This window comes from Ceratotherium simum, chromosome 8, assembly GCF_057802395.1.
Source record: "Ceratotherium simum simum isolate JZ-2026a chromosome 8, ASM5780239v1, whole genome shotgun sequence".
Taxonomy (NCBI): domain Eukaryota; kingdom Metazoa; phylum Chordata; class Mammalia; order Perissodactyla; family Rhinocerotidae; genus Ceratotherium; species Ceratotherium simum.
In genome coordinates, this window is record NC_141907.1 from 5,518,696 (window position 1) to 5,534,827 (window position 16,132).

General features: G+C 59.0%; 1 protein-coding gene across 5 annotated transcripts in view; it reads right to left on the bottom strand.

The window, feature by feature from the left end:
* WFS1 (wolframin ER transmembrane glycoprotein) overlaps positions 1–16,132 on the bottom strand; it is a 40,088-nt gene that overhangs the window by 9,238 nt on the left and 14,718 nt on the right. For 4 of the 5 annotated variants that reach the window (XM_087434896.1, XM_087434897.1, XM_087434898.1 and 1 more), the window contains 4 exons: positions 6,808–6,890; positions 6,103–6,247; positions 4,169–4,339; positions 2,471–2,551 (listed from right to left, as the gene is read on the bottom strand). In XM_087434896.1, coding sequence (XP_087291022.1) covers positions 2,471–2,551; positions 4,169–4,339; positions 6,103–6,247; positions 6,808–6,890 — 480 coding nt within the window. Of the gene's footprint in view, positions 1–2,470; positions 2,552–4,168; positions 4,340–6,102; positions 6,248–6,807; positions 6,891–7,003; positions 8,579–16,132 lie in introns of those variants that run through there. The other variant, XM_087434899.1, reaches the window with a different exon arrangement.

The window sequence follows — 16,132 nt, forward strand, 5'->3', positions numbered from 1 at the left end:
AGCTTCTGCCTGAGGGAGAGGGCACTCAGGAGGGCCTCGGTGGGAGGGTGTGATCTGACCTGGACTGAGGGGCCCTCAGGGGCCGCCGAGAATAAACTGCAGGGAAAGGGTGCAGCACAGAGACCTGTCAGGCCGTGGCCTCTGGGATCACTCTAAGGGCAAGGGAAAGCCACTGGAGATCTCTGAGCAGGCAAGCGAGAAGGACGGACTAGGCCTGGGCAAGAGAGAAGAGATGACCACTTAGGAGTGTGGCGGGAACCCCAGGAGGAGGTGGCAGGACCGGATCCGGATGGTGGCTGTTGGGGGTGGAGCATGGAGAGCTGATGGGATCTCCTAACAGAGCAGGTGTGGGTCACACAGAGCAAGAAACAGGAGTCAAGGAGAGCACCCTGGAAGCGGTGGCCACCACGAGGACGGGGCGGCCGGGGGAGGGCTGTGCTGGGGTGGATACACGAGGTCTGAGCTGACCACGAGACAACCAGGAGAGAAGATGTGGAGTGGGGGCTGGACGCACGGGGCTGAGTGGCCTGGTGGGGGCGGGACATTTGGGGGTCATGGATGGCATGTGACACCACGAGACTGGCCACTGAAGCAGTGAGTATGGGCACAGCAGGAGTGTGGGGGCAGCTCCAACGTCCCGAGGGCTGGGAGACAGGAAAACCGTGTCAGGACGCTCAGAAAGAGTGGCCAGGGCAGCAGCAAGGACACCGCGAGGGCAGGGCCTGGAGGGTGGACGGAGGGTGCGAGTGAGGAGGAAGAGCGGCCACCTCCGTCCATGCTGCCGACGGACTCCCTGGGACAAGGACAGAGAACCGACCTAGAAGTAGGGTCACCAGGGACCCGGACGAGAGCCACTCTGGCGGGACGACAAGGGGAGAGGATGCCCCTTTCTACGAGTTTCCTTGGAAAGGGGAACAGAGAAACAGGGACAGCTGATGGGAATGTGGGGTCCAGAGACAGTTTCATCCTTTTTGCTGACGTGGGGGAAATAAGCACATGTTTGTAAACAGCTGAGAATGTTCCAGTGGAGAGGGGAGAAGCTGATGGGGAGGGGCAAACGCTGGGGCGACGTCCTCGAGGGGCGAGGGGAGGGCTGAGCCGGCAGGGAGGGCTAGGCTGGGCCCCATGGACAGGACGGTCCACACCCATACAGAGGCCTGGGACCCGGTCTGTCTGAGCCAGGGCGTGAGGTTTTCCCATGTGGCCCCATGACCTCCTGACAGTTGCTCAGTCCACAGGAAGGCTCTGCGGAGGTTAACCCTAAAATCCCCAGGAGGAGCAGGCCTGGCCCGACACTGACCTCAGCTCCGGCCGCCACCTCATCCCAGGAGCAACTTACGACCTCGCCCACTGCTGCTCAGGACACCTCAGCCCAAGTGCACCCAGACCCCCGGCACCTCCGGGCCTAAAACTATTCAAAAGGCGCTCGTTGCTTGGGTTTCCATCTGTCACAGATTTCTCTCCGTTTCAGTGAGACGCACTGCCTTGCCTCCCCAAACGGAGCAGGAACGCAGCCCGGGGAGCCCCACCTGCCGCGGCCTCGGGAAAGCCACTCAGACTCACGATTGCATCGTCCCCCGAGTCCCAACGACCCTTCCTGACAGACTCCTCACCAGCCCAGCTGGAAGGGGGGATGTGCACCCCACTCTGTACGATGCCCCCCCCCCCACTGCCACAGAAGCTCTTAGCTCTGGCAGGGTCCTTTAGCCCTCTAATCTGACATCACTGTGCAGAAGGGGAAACCGAGACCAGAGAGGAAACCAGACCTGTGCGAGGTCACGTGCAGAGGGGTGGCAGAGCCGGGGGAGGCCCGGGTCTCGTGTTAGTGCTGAGCAGTCCCCAGGTCCTCCCACCTGTGTCTCCTCCAGGATGGGTGCCCGGGACACAAAGACCAAGAGCCCACCCCACAGGCTGGGCGGCTGCACACGGAGGATTTGAAGGTCTCTTCTAATCGGATGTCCCAAAGGCACCCCAGCTCCGTGCGCCCCAAGCCCCCATCCCTCCTGCTGCATGCTATGCTCTACACTCCCTACCTTCCCGCGGCCCACGCTGGGGCACAGCCCCCACGCTCCCTGCGGCGAGGGTCCCCTCCGGGCCTTTGCTCGCGCAGTTCCCTCGCCTGGAGTGCCGTCCCGTTGTCCTGCACGGGCTAACGCCCTCCTTGCCCCTGCTGACTCGCTCAGGCACCCCAATGTGCCCACCTCCCACCCCACTTCTCCGTCCTGCAGGGACCGTCCTGCATCTGTCCTCCCTCCAGCGCCTGGGGTCCCGGTGGGCAGGGTCCAGATCCTGCGCCCAGGACACTGACGCCCAAAAAGACAGCTCCAAACAGCCTGGACTGAAAATCCAGTTGGCCTCTGAGAGCCTGGGGCCTGGACTCTGCAGAAAGGGGCGGGCGCAGTGCCCAGGATGGTGGGCGGGGCAGCACGGCCGAAGGCAGCCCGGGCGCAGGACTGACGGCCGTACTCACCTTCGCTGCTGACCAAGCGCTCCAGCACTCGCCTCTGCTTCTGCAGGGACTTGGGGACGGGGCCTGGCTGTGCCCCTCCATCTGCAGGGGACAGAGCGAACTGAGAATCAGGGCAGGCTGACTGTCCCCTCATGCCCTGCAGCCCTCCAGAAACCGGCCCGTGTACTCCTGCGGCATCCCCGAGCTCTAGGGACTACAGGGCCGGGGCCTCATGTAGCCCTTGGTGCAAGGGCCAAGTGCATGGGCCACTGCCCTGGACAGCCACCTCTCGGCCTCCACTCCCTCGGGTGACTCAGCGCCCTGCAGGGCACTCCCATCCCACTGGGCATAGCCTGTCCCCCCTGTGGATGCAGTCGGAGCACTGGACACACAGTGCTCTCTGGTCAGCATAACCTGTCCCCAGACACCTTTGCTGGCGTTGTCCCTTGGTGTGATTTTCCCCTGGGATAGACTGAGCTCCCCAGGGCCAAGGCCAGGCCTTCCCCTGTACCCCGGCCCTGGTGCAGGGAGAGGCTCCACACGCACCTGTTCAGTGAATGAACACCGAGCCAGGACTGAAATGTTCCGCCTTTTCATCAACACCCACCCATCCACCGCACCCCCATCCAGCAGGCGTTTCCCAAGCTCCTCCCACGGGCCAGGCACTGAGGCGTGCCTTTGCAGGCGCAGGCCAGGCAGGAGCCAAGGGCCACGGGAGCCCGGGCGAGCTGGAGCTGGCCCAGTGGTGGTGGTTGAGGGGGCATCAGGAGAGGCCTGGCTGTGGCACTGAGGCGTCTCTGGGGCTCTACACAGGGTGCCCGGAGCCCCTCACGTCAAGCACACCTCTTGGCGAGGGCACTGCCACCCAAGCCCCAGGCCTCACAGCCACCTCTGCTCGTCCCCAGCACCTGGCCTCCTACCCCGGCCAGGAGAGCAGGCGGGTCACCGGGGTCAAGTCAGACCAAAGTCCTGCCCCCAAGACCCCAGGAGGAGGGGCAGAAGTGTCTGTCTCTGATGCTGTCAGCCCTGGCTGGATCTGCCCCCGAGGGCAGGAGAGGCTGGGGGAGCCCCAGGCAGAAATCCACTTTCTGAACAGCTGGAGGCAGGAGGAAGAGTCAGGTGGGCCTGGGGAAATGCAGAGGCCACACCCAGGCAGGGACGCCGGCTCTCCCGCCCAGTTTGTCCATCCGGCTGGCTGCCCGTGCTCTTTTGGGAAAGCTGGGTTAGATGAAGGCAGGAGAGGCCTAGGGAGGCTGGGAATGAGGACCATGGAGAGGCTATTGGAGCCACAACAGGCTGGTGCCCCTGCAGCCTTGGGGACCCGGGTCCCTGCCCACATCTGTCACACCCCCACTCTCCGTTCCCTCAGGAGGAGCTGGACACCCTTAGAACGACCAGGTCTGGGCAGGAGGGGGAGGGAACCCCAAGGGGTAGAGCGAGTGAAGGTGGAAGCAAAGCAGGAAGGGCCTGCTGGGCACCCAGACCGCGTGCTGAACCCAGAGCTCAGGGTGTGGCTTAGCAAGGACCCCATGAACAGGAGGAAGCCCCAGACCCCCCGGGAAAGACCTTCCCTAGGCCTTGGAGGAGACATGAGGCCCCCACAAGAAGTCCCTGGGGGCCCCCAGTTAGGCTCCCAAAGTCCCCACAGGGCTTCCAGAGGGAAGCCCCCAGAATTCCAACAGAAAAGCCCCTGAGGTCCCCACGGGAAGGCTCGCGTACCGTGCTCATTGACCTGACCGACGTTCTCCAGCAGCTCCGACACGGCCACTTGCTTCTTCTTCTTGGGGTTGAGCTTCCAGTACATGACCAGGGCCGCCTTGCGCACGGCCCGCTCCAGGTCGGTCTCGGAGGAGAGCTGCTTCACCTCCTGCTCATTCTCGGAAGTGATGCCTGAGAGACAGGAGGCATTAGAGGCTTTGTCCTGCCCGCCTGGAAGCCTCAGTGACACTCTGAGCCCTGGCCAGCTCTACCTGAAGGGGCCTGGGAAGGGACTCACGTGAGAGGCCCTGGGTCACCAGGGCAGAAACGAACACTTGACCAAAAAGGACATCTGGCCAAAGTTCCTGCTGGTGCCCACTCTGCAGGTCAGGGGCTCAGCCTGGCCTTTCAGCAGACACTCACCAAGTGACCACTGTGGGCAGGCACTGTGCAAGGCCTTCCGATCCTCCTGGTTTGCTCCCTTCTTCCATTTTATCTTCAGAAGAACCCTCCAGAGTAGGTACTGCTATCCTCATTTTACAGGTGGAGAAACTGAGGCACACAGGCGTGTCCTGGCTTGCCCAAGGCCACGGAGTCAGAAAGACTCAGAGCCAGTCTCGAACCCAGGTCGGACTCACTGCACAGTTACTGTCCACAGTGCCTCACAGGCGCTGGCCACTCCCAAGGCATCCGGGAGAGCTGCGCTCCCGCACAGACGGCCCTTTCCGAGGAAGACAGACTTGCCCACAGAGAGAGACAGGGCGCAGATTTCACAGGCCGGTCAGTGGCCGCCTTTCTCCTTCATTCCAACTGCCAGGGACATCAGCATGCCCCTCCCAAAGGGCAGTACGACTTGGGATGGAGGGTTGGGTTTTTCTCCTTTTAAACATTTTCCACCAGAGCACACATTTCCTTTATGATCAGGAAGCACTCAATGTGAGAATGTGGGGGGCGGGGTATGTGAGGCCCGGCCCAGCCCCCTCCCTCACACAGCCTCCAGTCCCGGGTCCTGACTTGGCTTCCTCATGGCCTCTGGGAACCACCAGCTCCAACAAGTGGGCCACAGTGACTCATCCAGCCAGCGCAAGGGGAGGTTCTGTCTGCTCCAGAAAGGGGAGGTTGGGTGGGTGAGAAATTCTGGCTAATAGAATACTCCCGGTCCATGTTTTCAAAGGTACCAGTCCAATTTCCAAAGAAAGCAGATTCTATATAATAAATGTAACTCTTAAAAACATTTGAAACAAAACCAGAAGGAAATACATTCAACTAGGAACTGCTTCTCTCTGGGATTCAAGGTCATGGGTAATTTGTATCTTTATGTTTTCTATATATTCCAAGTTTTCTACGATAAACATAAACACTTTTATTATCTGGAAAAAAAATGTCATTTAAAAAATCCCCTTATGATACACACTTTCATCTTTCTCTGAGGTGTGGAACCTTCAGGAAGCACACTCCCCCATGACACCAGGGATGAGCCATGTCCCTTGGGCAGGATAATGTACTAAGCGACCACATGTGGCCAGGCTATGCTTCCTGCCCCCCCAATACCCACCACTCTAGCAGCGAGTGCATCTGTGCAGGTCTTCCCTGGCCTACGGTCCCCCAGCCGTTCCACCAAGACTGGATGGAAAGTCAGTCCAGAACGTTCCATTCTGCCTCAGGCCACTGTCACATTCTCCAACTTGACCACAGTGAAGCTGACCCTCCACTGGCTCCAGGGGCTGCTCCTCAATTTGGATTAGAACCCAGACGGGATCTATTGTAGACACCAGCACAAGCCAAAGAGAACGAAAGTGGCTTTGTTTGATAAGATCCCGTTACGCTCTAGAAACAGTGCTGACACGACAAACACTAGCAGCACAGAAACTACTCTTCTTTCTCCGCAGCGTCTCTGTTGCTAGTGTTTCCCTCCTTAACTGAGGGAGCAGCACTCACGCCTCACGCAGACCCACCTTTCCTGTCCGCCAGGCACCGGCGCAGCAGCTTGACGGCCTCGCGCCGGCCCTGCTTGGCGGCGAGGATGAGCCAGTCCACGGCAGTGCAGTTGTTCACCTCCTCGTCCGCATCGCCGGCGAGCTGCAGGTAGCGCTTCCCCACCTGCGGGGAGCCAGACCCGCTCAAGCCGCACCTGCAGCGGCCTCCTGCTCCGCGTGCCGGCCCGAGTGCCTCCCTGCAGCCGCGCCTCCTCTCCGCCCCTGCCCCCGCCAGCCCACCTCCTCTCACCCCCTTTGTCACCCAGGCCAAGGAGAAAGGTGGCTGGAACGGGGTCCCACTGGGCCTCTGCAATGGGTGGGGCCTGTTGGGCCCTCAGGGCCCTTGCTCCTCCCCAGACGGTGAGGAGAGTGAGACAGCCCCTCCACAGACGAGGTGAGAAGGGGCGGGGGCACCGAGGACAGGCCAGGAGCAGGGACAACGTCCTGAAGGAGGTGGTGCCCAGCACCAGGAGTGAGCTGGACATGCAGAGGGACACATACTCCCCAGACGGTGGCAGGAGGACAAATGACACGTGAACACGGGAACACAACAAGGGGGGCCAGGCACACGGTGGGCGCAGTCAGGCCGGCCCCCGCTCTCCGTTCTCATGGCACGGGCTTCTCCGAGGGCCACCGTGCTGGGGGCCGCAGCCTGAGCCTGCGGCTGGACACCGGGGTGCTTACCTCTGTCTGCGCCTTGGGGTCCCCGGCCTTGGCCTTCTCCAGGACTTCTTCAAAGGGGGTTTCCATGTCTCCCTTCACGGGCCCTTAAACACGGGAAAGACAGACAGACAGAATGTCATGAAGCTGGTCCTTGTTGCTTGTCAGAGGAGCAGTGGGGACGGCGGGAATGGGCTTCAGACCCGGAGCAGCTTCTCACATTAACATCCAGGTCAGCTGCAGGAGAGCAGATCCAGAGAGAATATGCCAGAAAGCTACCTTCCGAAGATGCAAACAGCCTCGGAGCAGATGGCCAAGCTACCGTGGGAGTGATTTGCAGCAGCAGCTCAGTCTCTCGGGTGCGAGGTGTGGGAAGGACGGGGGCACAGACTCGAGTCCCACCATCACCCCCCAGCTCACTGCAGCCAGGGCAGATGAGCTTAGGCCTGCTGTTACTGGGGCTCTAGAAAGATCCAAGGGCTCAAGTTTAAAAGCCACTGACCTATATAAAGAACCTGCACCCAACGCCCAGTACCCCAATAAACAAACCAAATTCATGTTTTCCATGATTGTGTCGTCTACACACGTTTTTGGGAGGTCATAATCAGAGTACAGACATTTTGATACACAGATGGCATCCCAAATACAAAATAGAGGAAGATTGGCACGGATGTTGGCTCAGGGACCATGTTTCTCACCAAAAAAATAAATAAATAAAAGGTTTTGGAAAAGTCATTTTTTACCAGCCCCCTTCTCTGATTTACACAACCAATGTTTGGCGCCTACGTCCAACTCCACACCTTGCCTCCATCCATTGCCACACCCCACCTTGGCAGGTAGCAAGACACCTCGAGATGACACGTGGGATGTGGCTGCAGCATTGCCGACCACACAGTAGATGCTTATTAGAGGTCAACAGACTCTCACTCTAGACATTTCTGAAAACAGAAGGCAGAATTCAGGGAAGCAAGTACAGTCCCCAGTAATACTGCCTGATCCACCAGCCTCTCCTATCCATTCATCCAGGTCTTTCCCAGAACCAACTCTGCCAGGCTCAGAGACGCTCTGCAGCAACCACTGCCACCAGCCCCTGTGTTCACAGCGCCCGAGTCTACAGGACATAGGACTCCAGGAGGAGGCAGCAAGGGCGCAGGCCTGAGGCACCACAGCCTTCGAGGTTCAAAGGCCGAGGGCTCACATCCCGTTTGGAGGGAGCACAGGGTGCTGGGGACGGCTCAAAGGGGAGGAGGATTACTCAGGAGACCCCACAGATCAGGCATTGGCACTGCGGCCCTCTTGGTGGACGGTTTGCAAACACAATGACCCCTCTCGCTGCGGAGTTCAGACTGGGCTCCTCGCCGAGGTCCTCAGGGACCTTACCTGGCAACGGCTTCAGCACCAGGAGTCCGTCCGCCCTTCCCCAGCGGCCCTGGACCTCAGTGCTTCCTGAGTCGTCAAGGTCAGTGCTCCCTTCTGGCTGCATCACAGCACCTCCAGCCCCTGGAATGTACTTTCTGGCCAAGGGTTCACACTTAAGAGAACAGGAGAATGCGAAGCCTGCAGGCTCCAAGCCAGGGTCCCTCCTGCGGGCTCACAGGGAAGGAATGCGTGCATGCAGAGAAATCTGACCACGTGTGAATCCGCCCTTCCCATCAGAGAGCCGCATGACCCGGCGAGAGCCATTTTCAATCCAATTGTTAATATCCATCCAATAAAATGGTTTATGAAGAGTTAGATACTTTGTATTAAGTGACTGGTCCAGAGTTGGCATTCCCAAAATGTGAGTATCTTTTCCCTCCCCACTCCCCATTGCTCAGCTGACCCCAGGGCCTTTGCTGCTCACTGATGCTGCACTTCACAGTGTAACACCGGGCACCTCTCATGAGTTCAAAACTCTTTTCTTTACTAACTGAATTCATAAGTCCACCTTCTTCTTCTTTTTTTTTTTTTAATCAGACTGTAGAAGATTCAAGCATGCATCTGTTGGCTAAAATGATTATTCTAGTCCATGATTAATTTTCACAAAAGTTATTCATAGCCTGACATTTTAAGAAGTCTCCCCAATATACAGAATCTCTTTGAAACATACACAACACCTTCTTCGTTATTCCAGTCTACATTTGACACTGGTAGAAATATTTCTACAACCACTCAAATGCTGGGCTCACGCTGCAGAACAATCAGAGGGTTCTGGCTTTTTCCATTTAAGTAGGAGCCTTCACACAGGTCAAAGGCAGAATCCAACTGTCTTACCGTTCAGTGCAGTAAGAGGGCCTCCGGAAGCCAGCTGAGACAGTGTGGACACAGACGCACATGTTCTCTGCAGGCCCGACCTCCAACCCCGGCTTCTTCTGGTAACAGCACCTCGATGTCCCTTTGGGGACCCACCCGCCCCCACTTTCAGTCCTCAAGCTCTGGTGGCACTCCCCCTCACCCCTGATGCAGGGTGGGCTGTCAGCCCCGCTGGCCCATCAGAGGGCTCCATCTCCCTGACCACAGCACCTGGTTCAGGGATGGACACAGACCCAAGTCAGGCTGAATTGCTGGGAAACAGGCTTCCTCCTTCTGCTGGATCTCGGCTGACGGACGCCAGCTTGGAGCCCTGGAGGGCTGCGCCAGAGAAGAGCCCACCTGAGAGCGAGGGCACACAGGAAAGCAGAGTTGAGGGGGAGATTCCTGATCACATCATCTGAGCCCCTGGATCCAGCCATGAGTAAAGCCAGCATACTCTCGACTCTACAGATATAGGGGACTAATAAATCCCCCTCCGCCCCTGTTTTATTGCTTGTATCAATTTACACTATGTTTCTGTGTCACCTGCAACTGAAAGGGTCCTGAGTTGAACTGGGTTTTGAGAGTCTTCCTATCCATCACACAGCAGGAATAACTAGAGCTGCAGGGCCTTGGGCAGGTCTCACCACCTCTGCCAGCATCCCGGGAGAACCACGCCCCGCCCCATCTTTTAAATTCCTTATCTCCCAGGGACCCCACACACTTGAAGGATTTATGTGTGCCACATCAAATTAGTAAATACCCCTCATCTTCTCAGGTGCTCTCCAGGAGAGGAGTACCTCCAGGACGCCGTCCCCCTCCCTGGCACAGCCCATCACGTTTTCTTGCTGGAACCTGGGAAAGCGTCTCCCACGGCTCCCATCAGCCTTTATGGGTCTGTGTCCAGTGGGTCTGACCCGTCTCCATCCCCAAGCTTCTGGCACCGTGCTGGACAGTGCAGCTCAGGAAATGTTGGACGGACAGAGGGATGAATGATGGGGACTGATGAGAGAAAGACGGTGGCTCTCACCTCTGTCCGCCCAGATCCGAGCGCCGGGCCTGGGACACAGTCCACGCTTGGCCTGGTGGCTGAACTGCCAAGTTTGACTCCTTGGTTTGAGCAGGTACTTAGTAGAACTGGAAAAGAGTGGTGAGCAGGTGTTGCCCCCACTCACCAAGAGTGTCAGGACCACCCCAGGGCTGTGAGCTGGGGAGCCTCGGGCGTCCCTTCCCAACAACCCCTGCGTAAACGCCAGCTCCGCCATGCATGAAGCTCTCCCAGAGGCGGTGGGAACGACGAGAAAGAAGCTGGCTTCCATTTTCACATGACTGCTGCTATCTGCACACGCTGAAGTACAACTTTTTACACTGCTGAATACATGTCAAAAGCTTTTAAAGAGTGCAAACTGAAACGTAGTAAATGTCTATGATGCACTACTCCTGTCTCCAAGGTGGCTGCTGCCACCTCTCACTTCCTTACCCGCTGCCCCTGGACAGGTCTTAGCCTCCCAGAGTCCCTGGTCCTCTCACGACACCCACCACAGGGGCTGTGGTGAAGGGCCAAGTGAAAAGGAACCTGGGGCACATCATGCATCCTTATCATCACTGTGGCCAGAGCACGGGGAGCTGGGGTCACATTACACCAAGGCGGCGTCCCCCACATGGGGAGCTAAGGTCACCTTACACCAAGGGGGTGTCCCATACACTCCCACACACGGGGCGCTGAAATCGCCTTGCACCAAGGGGACGTCCCACACACGGGGCGCTGGGGTCGCCTTGCACCAAGGGGGCGTCCCACACACGGGGCGCTGGGGTCACCTTACACAAGCAGGTTTCCCATCAGCCTTTGTGACGCTGACTCTGGTTCTCATGAACAATCCTTGCAACCCTGTCTCTTTCTGGGGCTGGCTGAGCTCTGAGGTGGGGGGTCCGGGCCGGGAGGTCCGCCCTTCCTACAGGCCCTGAGCAGGAGTCGTGGACTCTGCCCCTCTTCCCCGAACAGACTTTCCCTGAGCACAGGCCCACACCAGTCTGAGTGCCAGGGGCCGCAGGCAATGAGCTGACCCTTGCCCTCAGGGCCCGCCAGGGGGCTGGGCAAGGATGATCACATTCCAACAGTGCAGGTTCATGGGCTGTGGAGGTGCCCGGAGTCATTCATCCTGATAGGGTGGGTGATGCCTGAGGCTTTGAATGCAAGTAGGAGGCTAAAGGTGACCGAGGAAGGACACACTGCCATGTTTCCAGGAAACCAGGGCCCCCGGGGGGAGCCTCACCCGACCCTGCCATCCATCCTCAGGACAGGTCAGCCTACAGCGAAGGAGTCACAGCATGGGCCCGGCGACCAGACAGACCAGGGCCTGAATCGGGGCCAGGACAAAACAGCACAGGTAAAAATCCTCCTACGTTATCAACGGCACGTTGGCCGGACAACAAGAACCCGAGTCGTTTACAGCTGTGACCTGTCCCCAGGACAGCAGGGCCTCAGCGCTCCGCACCCGCTGGCACTCCCACAGCCCCCTCGACTCCTGACCCTCCTCGGCCCCCAGCCCCAGCATCCAGGACCAAGCTCTGAACCCCACTGGGAGACCACCCACCACCCACTCAGCACTCCAGCCAGAGACCCGGCTCCAGCCTTGCTTCCTCTGCCCCCCAACCCCCTCAGCTGCCTGTCTCTCGCTGCCCCCGCCCCTCGCTGGCCCGGCTCCCACGGCCGCCGCAGGGGTGGTCCCCACACGTCTGCCCAGGCGGCTTCTGCTTTAACGTGACAGAGAGCACATCATTCCTTTGATCTAAACCCTCGAGTGCTCCCAGGAACACCCCATCTCCTCATCCTGACCCTTGAAGCCCTGCTTGGCCTGGCCGACCCCTTGACCCCACGCTCCAACCCCTGCCTCGGGCGCCATCAGCCTCGGAGCCCCTCGTGCCCAGTATGCCCTGCATCGTGCAGGCCCTTCTTCATTTACCCCCTCAGCGTCTCCCCTCCAGGAGGGGGCCCCTGCCTGTCTCACCCACTGCCTCCTGCATCCGGCTGGACAGGCCCTTGGGCAACCCTGGGGTGAATGCTTCCTCGTACCCCCACCCAAGGGTTCCACCACCATCCCTGTCCATGGCCCTGCGGCCGCCTGAGTGAGCACTGGCCCGGCACCGACAGCTGGGAGGCCTCACAGACTCAGCAGTCCTGTGGCTGGCGATCCACTGCGACCCAATGAAGTCAGCAGAAAGGGCGCCTCGTGCTCCACGGGCCCCTGCACAGTGCCCCCCACCTCAGGACACAGTTACTTGTATAGTTCTGTCTCTCCCTCGCCCGGGGGCTCCCGGGGGCAGGCCTGAGCCTCCACCCCTCTGACCAGAGACAACTCGGGGCCGGCTGATGAGCCTGGGCTCAAATCCCAGCCATCTCTGCTTTGCTCATGCACAGGGCTCCCTGGAGAGACTGACCTAGGCACTGGGCACACGGGCTCCGTCTGTGGTCACCACTGTCACCAGTGGTGCTCATTACACCTTGGCTAGATGGACAAGTGGTTAATTCATTAAAGCCGACTTGAAAAGCCGCTCCCTGGGCAGATGCTCTCCGAGCTGCGCAGGGCCCTGCTATGTCCATATCAGTGACCAGTGACAAACATAGAGCAGCTGGGGAAAGTGAGGTAGCACGGCCCAGATGTGGGGGGTTGGGACTCCAGGCGGTCAACCTGCCCCCTGTGCTCGCTCCACACTCCCTTCCCCACCCTTGGGGGCAGAAGCCACACAGAGACCACATCTGTTTCCTGACTCTTCTTATCTGAAAGTTACAGCCCTGACTCTGTCCTCCAAGGGCTGTTTTGCATCACCCAGATTGAAACCAAGCACATCCCCAGCCCTGGTTTCCGGGCCCCAGGCCATGAGGCACGTGTGGCCAGGCCAAGGTTCTGGGGTCAGGCCCTGGCCTGCCCAGCGGCCTTGGAAACAGAGCAGAGAACACAGTGATCTCCGAAGTAGATGTGAAGATCAGAAGAGCCGAGAACGGGGAAGTTTCTGGGGTAAATCGGCGCTGGTCCAGTGTGAACGGCACAGGGAGCCTCAGGCCCATTTCACCAGCGCTTGGAGATCCACGTGGCTCTGCTGGGGGGCCCGTGTAAGACAGCAGACTCGGGGCGCCCATGCGCCCATCACTCGGCAGCTGATCACCTGGGCAAGTCTGTGCCTCAGTTTCTTTCTCTCTCACTGGGGATAACAACAGAGCTTCCCTCACAGGCAGCTGTAAGGGGTCATGCAGACCCTGAGGAGAGTGGTGCCCACAGTAGGTGTACCCAGTAGGTGCTCATCGGGGGTGTAGCGCCTCTGCATGGGGGCTGTTGCTGAGCTGAGGGTACTCACCTTAGGCAGCTGGCCTCTCTAACGGAAAAACAAGTGATAAAGGCCGGGTGAGCAAGAGGAAGGTGAGGTGAGGCATGCCAGGCGGCAGTGGGGGCTGGGGCTTCCTGAACTCACACAGACCCCTGGGGGGAGTGAAGCCCCATCTCAGCTCAGCCTGTGAACAGGAGAGATGTCACAGCATCCCGCCACGTGGTGGCGGAGGAGATAGAGAAAGCATCACTTCCACGCACGCACACACACGCACATGCACACATGCACGTACAGTTTGTAGCACAACAAGCCTCCCTCAGGGGAGAGAAGAAATCTGATGTGTACGCAGAAGCCTCTAAACGCAGACACGCACAGCCCCGAGCTGATGTCAGGACCAGTCACCACAGAGGAATTCAGCGGGAGTCATAAAACTTGATGGATGCACTGCTGTGGGGTGACCCCCAGGAGGAGGTCTGAAGAGGACTCAGTGAGGGAAGCAGGGGCCCAGGAGGCTTGGTGACATTCACAAAGCACACCAAGTTTTGCAGCTCCAGGTACAGAGCATCTCTGTGCGCCACCAGGCCAGTACCTACAGGGACAAGGGGGCCTGGACTCCGCACAGCATCCCTCCACGCACACGGGGCCTGGTGAATGTTCGCTCAGGCACAAAGTCCCGGCACCAAGTCCCAGCACCAAGTCCCAGCACCGGCGTACTCCCCACGGCGCCTCCATGTGGTTAGTATGATCGTGCCCACTTTACAGACACAGAGACAGGCTTGGTGAGGCCTCCCGACTCCCTCCAGGGCACACAACTCAAGGCCACCAGCCGAGCTGACAGTCACACTTCAGCCGGTCTCTGGCCCTTCCTGGACCACCTCAGGGCCCTGACACTCAATAAATAAACAGTTCGTGTGGACAGATGTGTGCTCCAGGAGGCCTGGCTGGGGGAGCAGGACACACTCACGGAGAACAGGCACTGGCACCAAACCACAGACAGCGTTTGTCAAACTGCAGATTTCAACCCAATAGGTCACAAAATCAACTTAAGCACCCACAAGCGGCATTTGTTTTTAAACAAGAGGAACAGAATGGAGACTATCAGACCGTGCCACACACGGTAGGACAGGTATTGTTTTGGAAGTTTCCATTCCCACTGAGTGTGAGCGTGAGCGTGTGTGCGTGCGTGCCAGGTTAGGACAGCACATGTATCTCTTGCTGTGGGTCAGGTCAGAAAGAGGCGGAGCACCTTAAGAGCTAGGTAGGCTTTCAACAGGTGGAGATGGTGACGGCAGATTTGGGGCAGAGGCTCCTATGCAGCAAAGGGGAGGCGGGAAACGTGGAGGCAGATCTGGAGAACATGGAATGGTCTCCGTGTGCAGGGAGGAGTGGGCGGTAACCCACAAAGAGAAGTAACGGGCTTTCACCACCCACCGAGCTTTTAGACAGCAGAGCCGGAGCAGGCTCCGTTCTTTTCACCCCATCTGCAATCAGAGCTAATGGTCCCTACTTCGCAGGGCTGGGTGCTGTGAGAATAAGACGGACGATGTACTGAAAGTACTGGGTAAATGCCCAGAAAGAGCAATGCTAATACCGGCTATGTTTCCCCAAACGTCACAGCCAGAGGCCCGGGCTCCTCCCTCTTGAGCATCCATGAAACTCACAGTGAGGCATGAGCATTTCTACCCGCAACAGCCCCTAAAACATGAAGACACCTCTCAAACAAGGCTTGTGTTAAGGCCTGGTGACCGACCCTGTCCCCCCTCACTCCTGGTGTATCTCAATCACAGTCCAGACACACGAGCATTGTCACCCTTGACCCCTACCATTCCTCCTCACCACCTCGTCACCCGGAAGAGGTCTGAGGTCCCCACCCACACCCCAGGCGAGCCCATTTCTTCCTTCCAGCCCTTGCCCAAGCTGTGCCCTCTTCCCCCAGGCTAACACTTGCTCAGGCATCATCTCTTCCTAGAAAGCAGGCTTGCCACCCGCCTAGCCCTGGGTCCAGGGCCACCTCTGTGCTCCCTAGGCCCCATTCTTCCCTCTGCTCCTCCCTAGACTGTGGATTCCTTGGGGGCAGGTCCAAATCACTGGTGCCGCCCATGGCCACATAGGGCCGGCAAACGACCATGCTTAGTGAGCAGCAGGTGGACAGAGGATGGACCAAACCTGAGTGCCCCTCCTCCAACATCAGCGAGGCGCCCGGCACCACAACCAGCTGTCCCGTCCCACCCAGGTCCTCACACCCTCTCGCCTCTGCCCCTGGGGGATGCCTCCTGGAAAAGTCTGAGGGAGTGGAAACCTGAGGAAGCCCAAAAGTGGACTGGGGGGGACAGCCCTCAGCAGCCCGGCCTGGAGATGGAGGACAGTGGTCCAGAGGGCAGTGGGGACCTGGGCCCAGGTGCATTCCAGGGTGGCAGCCAGCCCTGGAGAGGGGAGGCCATGTGGGGCCTCCAGACTAAGCAGAGCTGCCTGACCAAATGGCCCCTGAGGAGTGGCCACAGTGGACAGGGGACAACGTGGGCTTCCCCAAGTGCTGTGCGGGACCAGAGCTGGGGGAGGGAAGCCTTCCGCCCCCTGCACAGGGCCTGGTGCAGAACCGCCCGCCAGCCCATAGCATGAGCAGGTCGGAATTGGAGCCACTTGATTATAAATAAATTAGGAACCGTGACGTCTGCCGCATTCCAAGTTTGTGAACTTAGGAGCAAAGCCCGCTGTGCAGGAAGAACCAAGAGGCCCCGGGGGGAGTGGGGGGCCC